We start from the raw sequence: 12,007 nt of genomic DNA, 5'->3' as shown, positions 1-12,007 counted from the left end.
TGAGTCTATCCATACTCCATACAGAAAACTATCATACACAAAAATGCATCCAGAAGATATTTACTACAGTAATACATCTCAGAGATTATGTTTGAGCTCAGGCATCTCATGGTCTGGATAATCTGATGACTGCTGCTTTCCTTCCACAGTTGGACAATGGAAGGCTTTAACGTCCTGAAGCATTCCAAATACATGCAATATCATCCTTTATGAAGTAGATCTAATTTCACTTGATAAGCAAATGATGTGTGTATCTTTCCCCCATCAGGCCAGACCTTGGCGTAAGTTCTCACACATAAACATACTTTTTATGTATAGTGAAACAAGTGTAAGGGGATGACAAATCTATATATTTTAATAGGATGATGGCGAATGAATTCTCTCAACCCCTAAATTCATATCTTCAGTAAATGGTGAGGCAGCTATGGGTAAATCCTCATCATCCCACTCTGAGTAATTGGCACGGTACTGTGATGAGTTAGGATTATTCTGCTGGTTCCGGCACTTTTCTAATTTGGCTTCTATTTCACGTCGAATAGAATCTGATAAAGGAGGCTCTGCATTCTTCACCATCTTCTTTATCTCTGGAAACACATGAAAAGAATTAACAATAAAAAAGAGTCTCTTGAAAAAGAATGTGAATTTCTGTTGAAAAATTAGTCAAAATTTATTCAGTACAAGAGTTACATACTACTTACACTAAAGATTTGTTTAACCCCTTGTGGACTGCTTCATTGATTTTGTCACTGTTGCATTAGAGTGACATTTTGGGAATTTTGAAAATGGAGAATATTATTCTCTTTGCTTACAGAACTGAAGGAAATAAGTGAAAATATGAAACACATGTAAACATTTGAAACACATCATCTGAGATGTTAAAGGCATCAGTAGACAGCATAAATTTGCCAACAGTAGTCAAGCCAGCTGAGAGAGTAACGTGAACAAATGCCAGATAGTACCATGCAGCTGCCTGTTAAGTTTTTACATAGGCTTATTAATGGACATTTTTAGACGGCGGAAGAGAAAGAAGAATATTCATATTGCTTATACAAAAAAAATTCCATTCACAAACACAGACCTTGCAATTCATTAATTGCTAAAATTAATTTTCCTTTTTATCACTTATACTGTAATACATTTTTAATGAAGAGCTAAATTCAATATCCACATATTTCCCACTAAATTATGTAATTTAACAATCCACATGCTTATAATTGCAACAATTATACTTAAAATCTTTTTCACAGTTTGTTGATTCATCAATCACAAAGTTTCTAAATGCATAAAAAATACATAACCTTAATATCCATGTCAGTTATCAAAAAAGGCCTTACTTTGACAGCTTTATCTCCTTCCCTGTCACTATCATTGTGTAAACACTGTACTGCTTCTCAGATAAGGAGGTGGTTGTCACAGAACATAGTTTTCCTTAAGTTTTCATTTGAATGATCATTTAGGTGATTATATTATTCATTTTATTTTGCTTTGTTGCTGTCTCCCGCGTTTGCGAGGTAGCGCAAGGAAACAGACGAAAGAAATGGCCCAACCCTCCCCCATACACATGTATATACATACACGTCCACACAAGCAAATATACATACCTATACATCTCAATGTACACATATATATACACACACAGACATATACATATATACACATATACATAATTCATACTGTCTGCCTTTAATTATTCCCATCGCCACCTCGCCACACATGGAATAACATCCCCCTCCCCCTCATGTGTGCGAGGTAGCTGTAGGAAAAGACAACAAAGGCCCCCATTCGTTCACACTCAGTCTCTAGCTGTCATGTAATAATGCCCGAAACCACAGCTCCCTTTCCACATCCAGGCCCCACAGAACTTTCTATGGTTTACCCCAGACGCTTCACATGCCCTGGTTCAATCCATTGACAGCACGTCGACCCCAGTATACCACATCAATCCCATTCACTCAATTCCTTGCCCGCCTTTCACCCTCCTGCATGTTCAGGCCCCGATCACTCAAAATCCTTTTCACTCCATCTTTCCACCTCCAAGTTGGTCTCCCACTTCTCCTCGTTTCCTCCACCTCTGACACATATATCCTCTTGGTCAATCTTTCCTCACTCATTCTCTCCATGTGCCCAAACCATTTCAAAACACCCTCTTCTGCTATCTCAACCACACTCTTTTTATTTCCACACATCTCTCTTACCCTTACATTACTTACTCGATCAAACCACCTCACACCACATACTGTCCTCAAACTTCTCATTTCCAGCACATCCACCCTCCTGCGCACAACTCTATCTATAGCCCACGCAGCCATATAACATTGTTGGAACCACTATTCCTTCAAACATACCCATTTTTGCTTTCCGAGATAATGTTCTCGACTTCTAAACATACTTCAAGGCTCCCAGGATTTTCGCCCCCTCCCCCACCCTATGATTCACTTCTGCTTCCATGGTTCCATCCGCTGCCAGATCCTAAAACACTTTACTTCCTCCAGTTTTTCTCCATTCAAACTTACCTCCCAATTGACTTGACCCTCAACCCTACTGTACCTAATAACCTTGCTCTTATTTACATTTTCTCTTAACTTTCTTCTTTCACACACTTAACCAAACTCAGTCACCAGCTTCTGCAGTTTCTCACATGAATCAGCCACCAGCGCTGTATCATCAGCGAACAACAACTGACTCACTTCCCAAGCTCTCTTATCCCCAACAGACTGCATACTTGCCCCTCTTTACAAAACTCTTGCATTCACCTCCCTAACAACCCCATCCATAAACAAATTAAACAACCATGGAGACATCACACACCCCTACCGCAAACCTACATTCACTGAGAACCAATCACTTTCCTCTCTTCCTACACGTACACATGCCTTACATCCTCGATAAACATAAACATAAACAATGCAAGAAACATACACTTCACTTACATTTGCATTTTTCCATTCATGCCTTGAAGATTCTTACCAGCTCCACATCGCTCAGCATCTGTATATTGTACTATTTGTTTTGGTCAAATGTATATCCATTGGTTCAGGAAGAAAAAAAGTCACTGGCACTACTGTTCTCAATAAACAAACATGCAGCTCTGATTACTGATGTTGTGTCATTAGAATCCAGTATTAGGAACATAATTTTCATTGTGAACAGTGAATATAATTCCATTGCAAATCACTTCATTCACCCATAAGAGCAAAGCAAGTCATTCACCAACAAGTGGAGAGCAAGTGCCTCCTCCCCAACCTTACAACAGTCAATAGACTCTCTTATTCTTTCCTAAGATTTAAGGCTATTATCATTTTCATGACATCAGTTTGTAAATCCTCTTCATCATAGTGAAAATCAGGTTCTTCACCTAATATATTCCTTTACAACCTTTTCTCTCGGGTAACTGAGATCTTTAGAGTCTTGGCATTTTTAACACCCTCAACAGCAACATGCTGGCACTATAAATTCTTAAGAGGTTATTGAATGCTTGGTATCACTATCCAGCTCTGCCTGGGAGTATTTATCCAAGATAAGAAAGATGCAAGGAAACTTTTTGTGTCCCATAACACATTCATCCATTCAGAACTTTGGTGCAAAATCCAGACTATAAATATATGTCAGAGTCTATCAGTTGCCAGCTGTAACTTTATGTCAAAGTCTACTAAAGGTTAACAGTTGTACAAATGGCATTAACCTTTAAACAGCAGCACATGTCTGAAATGAACCTCACCCAGTGCATGAAAATTTTTTTAAAAATCTTAATTTTCCCCTGTACAAATTATGTTTCAAAAGTTATTGAAAAAATACCTAAAAAAAGCGATATTCTTTCTTCTGTACTGGCATAGCACAGTGTTGAGTTGACAGGGGAGGGCCCTGGCTGGTCACATGGACTCTTCTTTATTGATGAGAGTGTATATATACTGGTAATGGTTTTTTTCTTGGGGTGAATTCATTCTACATACACCTCAGCACATTACTCACTTTATGACTTCTTTTCAATTCATGATTTTACACAACCCACATCTATCTATGTATCTATTTCTCTGACATCCATTCCTTCCGGGAAATCCCATTAATGGGGTGGCCACAGTACAAGTCTCGACTTATTCTTGTTCTCATATGCTCCCTCACATACACCATCCCACGTACAGATTCCCCATTTCTCTCCCTCCAGTACTTCACCTGTCTATTTCCCCATGTCACAGGAGGTCCTCCTCTCACACCAATCCCTTTAACTGAACAATCATATACTCCTTATAAACTCCCCCTTTCACTTTCCACGTGTCCAAACCACTTTAAAGTATGATGTTTCACCCACTTTACCACATCACAATTCATTCCCTTTCCATTCCCTGCCATTTCAAATCTCTTACACACCTCTCAAATAAATAAATAAATGAATAAATAAATAAATAAATGAATAAATAATTTCCACAGCCTGTATTTGTGATCTCTGTGACTCATCACATGTCCATATTTTGGCTGTGCAGGTCATGGTCAGGAGGACTATGCTGTCACTTACTTCTTTCTTCATTTCCATTCTTACACCTCTACCTTTCATTATTCTATTAAGGAAACCAAAGACTCTTCTACCTTGTACTACTCTCTCCCTCATCTCTCCATCCATATCACTAAACTTACCCAAGATAGGTCCAAAATACTCATATTCTGTCACCTCTTCTCCAATACTCAAATTCTGTCACTTCTTCCACTCTTTCTCCCCTCCCCTTATCTGTAACACTCTTTAGTAAACTTTCTTCTCATACTCTATAGAACTGCAAAATTAATACTCTCACTCGATTTTCTTTCACACAACATCACTTTCACTCACCATTTCCTTCAAATGTCTATGCTTACACACTCATGAAACATAAGAGCCTTCTGCAACTTCTCTTCACTCACAGCAAACAATACAGTATCATTAGGCTTATCACTGAACACCATACCTTCCCACCTCATGCCATCTCTACATTCCTTTTCTCCAGTTTTGCTTTCATCTCTATTATCACTCCATCCAAAAATATGTGAAAAAGCCAGTGAATTCAGAGATCCCTGCCTCACCCACATATATATATAGAAACTTTTGCTCAACTCTACATCCATTCTTCACATGCATTTGCTCCTCTATAGAAGGCTTTCATACCATCCAACAGTTGTCCCCCTACCTCACATATGCTTTCTCAGGATCTATAAAAGCTTCATACAGCTTCTTACCTTTTGCTAAATACTTTTCCACAGTCATTCTCACCACAAAAATCTGATCCAAATATCCTCTACCTTTCCTAAAACCCCCTTGATCCTCACTTATTTTGCATTCAGTCACTTCTATCACTCTATCAATCAACACTCTTGCATACACTTTTCCTGGTAAACTTACAGGCTTATTCCACTATTATTGCGACATGCAATCCCACAGGTATCATTTATATATTTTCCACACATCTTTTTTTCATAAATGTTCACCATATCCCACGTTACCAAGGTGGCACCAGGAACACAAGACGTGACCTCTTTCACTACATTCACACTCTCGCTGTCATGTATAATGCACTAAAGAGACCTTTCTATGGTTTCCCCAGATCACTTCTTATGCCCCGGTTCAGCCCTAAACTGTGTCATCCCCTATGAAAATTATTGTTCCAATCCACTCAATCCCTTGCACATCTTGTACCTACCTGAACTTTCAATCCCCATGCCTTCAAAGCATCTTTCTTTAAGCACTGCACTTACTTCTTGATTTCCCCCTATTCCATAAATACATTAAACAATCAATAACATAACATATATTTAATACAGACCCACCTTAACCAGAAACTGCTCATCCACTTCCCTTCTTACTTAAACTCATGCCTAGCTCTCCCATTAAAAACTCTTCACAACATTTACTCTTCAAAACATTTCTTTTAAACCATATATTCACAGCACCTTCCACAAGATCTCTCTGTTAGCCTCTTATACATTTCCTCCAGATTCATATCACATACATTTAAATTATTTCTGTAAGTACTTCTCATCCAAATTCTTCAGAGCAAACACCTAATCTATACACCTTTTGCCACTCTCAAGCCATAGTGCTCTCCCTACTCAGATGTTCTGCGCATGACACCATCCTTAAAATCGCCATTCTCCCAAGTATCTTACCTGTTATATTCTCCCTTGCATTTACATAAGGGCACTATAATTTCATTCTGGTAATCCTCATGCATCCAACATTGGGTCATATAAATGACTTAGCAATCTACAGCGCTGTTGCCCCTTTTCTTCAGAAATTCAATTGAAAGCCCATCCATTCCAACCATTTTGCCACACTTCATCATATGCATGACTCTCACCACATCTCTTTTCACCAGTCCATTCACCATGACTCACTACACCTCCTTATCTTAAACACAACAAGCCTGCCAACCTATCATACAACACAAGCAGTAGTCCTTCAGAATATCTTTATCTGTCATCAATTTTCCATCTATTTTCAATACTGTTATCCCTATCTGTCCAATTGTTCTCACTAATCACCTCTTCCAAAACAGTCAAGTTTATTGATACTATCACATACCTCATTTGCCCTCCTCTTCAGCTCTTGTAGCTTTCTCTTGAGTTCCTGTCATTTTCACTTCAACTCCTCCCATTCACTTTAACTCCTACCTTGTAAGTACCATCCATACACCTCCTTTTCTCCTTCCCTAGTGATCACTTTCCTCATTCCATCACTCAATATTCTTTCTCATGCCATTTACATATTTTGCATGTTACACACTTCAACCACACTTGTAAACAATGCTTTCCAAAATACCTTCCACTCCCCTTGTTCCATTTCCTCTCATCCTATGCAATTCTTTGCTCAATATCTCTTGATATCTCTGGAAACAGGCCATTTTTCCAAGCTTGCTAACTTAGGCACTTCTTTCACACATGCAATTTCCCTTTTCCTAAAACCTTTACACTTTTCTCCACAAAAAAAATATCAAACATTCCAATTGCCACTCCTCTCATATTCACATCTAACAACCTCTCCCTTTGAACACCTGTCAATTACCACATAATCCAGCAATGCCCACTGACCCCCAACCCACTCACCCAAACATACTTATGAATGCCCTCCTTTTGAGTCAAATCTTCCATATCACCATTCCTCCCTTGGAATACAACTCAACAAGATTTTACTCATTTTAAATCACATCAGAAACCCATTGCCTCCCAAATATACCTTCAACTTCCACATCACTCTTGCCTTCAGATATCCTGACATCAAGATTCTACAATACCTTGTATCAAACAACCAGGTGCATAAGCACAAACAATCATTCGACTCTCAAGCTCTACATTCATTTCAAACCACATCAATCCCAAAAACACTTTTGCATAAACTAATATGTCCCACAGCACCCCTTCATCAGAAGTACTGCTCCTTTTGGTCTTGCCTTGTCACTAACCATGAACTTTACCCTCTAAACATTCCTAAACTATTCCACTTCCTTCCTCTTCAACTTAAGTTTCACTGAGAGCCTTTACCTTATATTCTCATGATTCCTAGAGAATGTAAAGCCCTACAATTAACACTCCATCTACATTTGTGACACCTGTCAACATACAGTCATACTTCTGGATTTCTGAAATCAGATTTTTGTAATCCTTTAAATATTCTTGTCTTGGATTTGTATGTAGCATTTATGGATCTGGAGAAGGCATATGATAGAGTTGATAGAGATGCTCTGTGGAAGGTATTAAGGATATATGGTGTGGGAGGTAAGTTGTTAGAAGCAGTGAAAAGTTTTTATCGAGGATGTAAGGCATGTGTACGTGTAGGAAGAGAGGAAAGTGATTGGTTCTCAGTGAATGTAGGTTTGCGGCAGGGGTGTGTGATGTCTCCATGGTTGTTTAATTTGTTTATGGATGGGGTTGTTAGGGAGGTGAATGCAAGAGTTTTGGAGAGAGGGGCAAGTATGAAGTCTGTTGTGGATAAGAGAGCTTGGGAAGTGAGTCAGTTGTTGTTCACTGATGATACAGCACTGGTGGCTGATTCATGTGAGAAACTGCAGAAGCTGGTGACTGAGTTTGGTAAAGTGTGTGAAAGAAGAAAGTTAAGAGTAAATGTGAATAAGAGCAAGGTTATTAGGTACAGTAGGGTTGAGGGTCAATTGGGAGGTAAGTTTGAATAGAGAAAAACTTGAGGAAGTAAAGTGTTTTAGATATCTGGGAGTGGATCTGGCAGCGGATGGAACCATGGAAGCAGAAGTGAATCATAGGGTGGGGGAGGGGGCGAAAATCCTGGGAGCCTTGAAGAATGTGTGGAAGCCGAGAACATTATCTCAGAAAGCAAAAATGGGTATGTTTGAAGGAATAGTGGTTCCAACAATGTTGTATGGTTGCAAGGCGTGGGCTATGGATAGAGTTGTGTGCAGGAGGGTGGATGTGCTGGAAATGAGATGTTTGAGGACAATGTGTGGTGTGAGGTGGTTTGATCGAGTAAGTAATAATAGGGTAAGAGAGATGTGTGGAAATAAAAAGAGCGTGGTTGAGAGAGCAGAAGAGGGTGTTTTGAAATGGTTTGGGCACATGGAGAGAATGAGTGAGGAAAGATTGACCAAGAGGATATATGTGTCGGAGGTGGAGGAAACGAGAAGTGGGAGACCAAATTGGAGGTGGAAAGATGGAGTGAAAAAGATTTTGAGTGATCGGGGCCTGAACATGCAGGAGGGTGAAAGGCAGGCAAGGAATAGAGTGAATTGGATCGATGTGGTATACCGGGGTTGACGTGCTGTCAGTGGATTGAATCAGGGCATGTGAAGCGTCTGGGGTAAACCATGGAAAGTTGTGTGGGGCCTGGATGTGGAAAGGGAGCTGTGGTTTCGGGCATTATTGCATGACAGATATAGACTGAGTGTGAACGAATGGGGCCTTTGTTGTCTTTTCCTAGCGCTAACTCGCACACATGTGGGGGGAGGGGGATGGTATTCCATGTGTGGCGAGGTGGCGATGGGAATGAATAAAGGCAGACAGTGTGAATTGTGTGCATGGGTATATATGTATGTGTCTGTGTGTGTATATATATGTGTACATTGAGATGTATAGGTATGTATATTTGCGTGTCTGGACGTGTATGTATATACATGTGTATGGGGGTGGGTTGGGCCATTTCTTCCGTCTGTTTCCTTGCGCTACCTCGCAAACGCGGGGGACAGCGACAAAGTAAAATAAATAAATAAATATTCATCACTTTCACTACCTTCACAAACCATCACATCATTACATTATTCCTCTCATTGCATCAGTCTTAAAATTATATACATTCTGAGAGCAGAATATCTACAAATATTCTACAAAAAATTATCTCTAAGTTTGTTATTACAGTTTACAAGAGCAAAATTTTCTACATAAAATGAAATACAATTCAACCTGCTGAAACACTGTTTACAAATGCTACATGCCCTTCAAACTTTACTAATGCTCTACTGCCACTGACACAGGTATGAGATATGCCAGAGGTGTGGTATCTTGGGAAGTGGTTTTATCAACCAAATATGATCACTAATGGTTTTTATCCCTAACAGCTATCAGCATGTAAGTGTCACAATCTCACAAATCATCACTTGACAAGTGGACATAAAGATTTTACAGGCATTTCTGACATCTCCATATAGACTGACTATTGTATGGAAAAAAATTAGCTTGCAGCTTATAGCAATAGAGGAAGGGATGCCACAATAAGCACTATTGGCTAAACATTTCACCTCAAGACAAAGGTGGGTGATTCAAGAATTTTCATTGTATATGCCAGAGCCAGAGTAAAGACAAAATGAGAAAAACTTACATGATCTACCTCCAATGAAAGAGTTAACCATGGTGAAAGAGATGTCTGAAAAAAGTACACGATGGAGAGGAAGAAAGAAAAGACTAACAGCTGAAATGATGGAAAGAGAGAGAGAGAGAGTATAAAGTAGTTGCACTTGTTTTGAAGCATATGCTTCTATTGCCCACTGGACTTAGGCTGAAGATTTGTCCACTTTAAGGCGTAGACTTTATACATTTATTTTCTTTTTTTATTATACTTAGTCGCTGTCTCCCACGTTAGTGAGGTAGTGCAAGGAAACAGACAAACGAATAGCCCAACCCACTCACATACAAATGTGGGTTTGGATGGTACTGCAGTGGAATTTATTAAAAAAATGGGGGTGACTGTGTCGTTGACTGGTTGGTGAGGATATTCAGTGTATGTATGGCTCATGGTGAAGTGCCTGAGGATTGGTGGAATGCTTGCATAGTGCCATTGTACAAAGGCAAAGGAGATAAAGGTGAGTGTTCAAATTACTGAGGTATAAGTTTGTTGAGTATTCCTGGGAAATTATATGGGAGGGTATTGATTGAGAGGGTGAAGGCATGTACAAAGCATCAGATTGGGGAAGAGCAGTGTGGATTCATAGGTGGTAGAGGGTATGTGGATCAGGTGTTTGCTTTGAAGAATGTATGTGAGAAATACTTAGAAAAACAAATGGATTTGTATGTAGCATTTATGGAACTGGAGAAGGCATGTAATAGAGTTGATAGAGATGCTATGTGGAAGGTATTAAGAGTTTATGGTGTGGGAGGCAAGTTGCTAAAAGCAGTGAAAAGTTTTTATCGAGGATGTAAGGCATGTGTACGAGTAGGAAGGGAGGAAATTGATTGGTTCTCAGTGAATGTCGGTTTGCGGCAGGGGTGCGTGATGTCTCCATGGTTGTTTAATTTGTTTATGGATGGGGTTGTTATGGAGGTAAATGCAAGAGTTTTGGTGAAAGGGGCAAGTATGCAGTCTGTTGAGGATGAGAGAGCTTGAGGAGTGAGTCAGTTGTTGTTCGCTGATGATACAGCGCTGGTGTCTGATTCAGGTGAGAAACTGCAGAAGCTGGTGATGAGTTTGGTAAAGTGTGTGAAAGAAGAAAGTTGACAGTAAATGTGAATAAGAGCAAGGTTGTTAGGTATAGTAAGGTTGAGGGACAAGTCAATTGGGAGGTAAGTTTGAATGGAGAAAAACTGAAGGAAGTGAAGTGTTTTCGATATCTGGGAGGGGATTTGGCAGCGGATGGAACCATGGAAGTGGAAGTGAATCATAGGGTGGGGGAGGGGGCAAATGTTCTGGGAGCGTTGAAAAATGTGTGGAAGTCAAGAATATTATCTTGGAAAGCAAAAATGGATATGTATGGAGGAATAGTGGTTCCAACAATGTTATATGGTTGCAAGGCATGGGCTATAGATAGAGTTGTGCGGAGGAGGGTGGATGTGCTGGAAATGAGATGTTTGAGGACAATATGTAGTGTAAGGTGGTTTGATCGAGTAAGTAATGAAAGGGTAAAAAAGATGTGTGGTAATAAAAAGAATATGGTTGAGAGAGCAGAAGAGGGTGTTTTGAAATGGTTTGGTCACATGAAGAGAATGAGTGAGGAAAGATTGACAAAGAGGATATATATGTGTCAGAGGTGGAGGGAATGAGGAGAAGTGGGAGACCAAAGTGGAGGTGGAAAGATGGGGTGAAAAAGATTTTGAGTGATTGAGGCCTGAACATGCAGGAGGGTGAAAGGCATGCAAGGAATACAGTGAATTGGAACGATGTGGTATACCGGGGTCGACGTGCTGTCAATGGACTGAACCAGAGCATGTGAAGCGTCTGGGGTAAACCACGGAAAGTTTTGTGGGGCCTGGATGTGGAAAGGGAGCTGTGGTTTCAGTGCATTATACATGACAGCTAGAGACTGAGTGTGAACGAATGTAAACTTTGTTGTCTTTTCCTGGAGCTACCTCACGCACATGCAGGGGGAGGGGGTTGTTATTTCATGTGTGGCTGGGGTGGCGACGGGAATGAATAAGGGCAGACAGAATGAATTATGTACATGTATATATATGTATATGTCTGTGTGTGTGTGTATATATATATGTATACGTTGAGATGTATAGGTATGTATATGTGCTGTGTGTGGATGTGTATGTAAATACATGTGTATGTGGGTGGGTTGGGCCATTCTTTTGTCTGTTTCCTTGCGCTAAC

The 12,007-nt window shown here is 39.9% G+C and overlaps 1 protein-coding gene across 3 annotated transcripts in view; it reads right to left on the bottom strand.

Annotated features, from left to right (window-relative positions):
* Positions 1–331: 331 nt before the first annotated feature.
* Positions 332–12,007, bottom strand: part of CycH (cyclin H) — a 77,965-nt gene continuing 66,289 nt past the window's right edge. For 2 of the 3 annotated variants that reach the window (XM_071670796.1, XM_071670795.1), the window contains exon 8: positions 332–584. In XM_071670796.1, coding sequence (XP_071526897.1) covers positions 355–584 — 230 coding nt within the window. In that variant the 3' untranslated portion in view covers positions 332–354. Of the gene's footprint in view, positions 585–696; positions 747–12,007 lie in introns of those variants that run through there. The other variant, XM_071670797.1, reaches the window with a different exon arrangement.

Source organism: Panulirus ornatus, chromosome 15, assembly GCF_036320965.1.
Source record: "Panulirus ornatus isolate Po-2019 chromosome 15, ASM3632096v1, whole genome shotgun sequence".
In the NCBI taxonomy this organism is placed as follows: Eukaryota; Metazoa; Arthropoda; class Malacostraca; order Decapoda; family Palinuridae; genus Panulirus; species Panulirus ornatus.
Note: the sequence above shows the minus strand (reverse complement) of the source record. Positions and strands in the feature narration are given on the sequence as shown.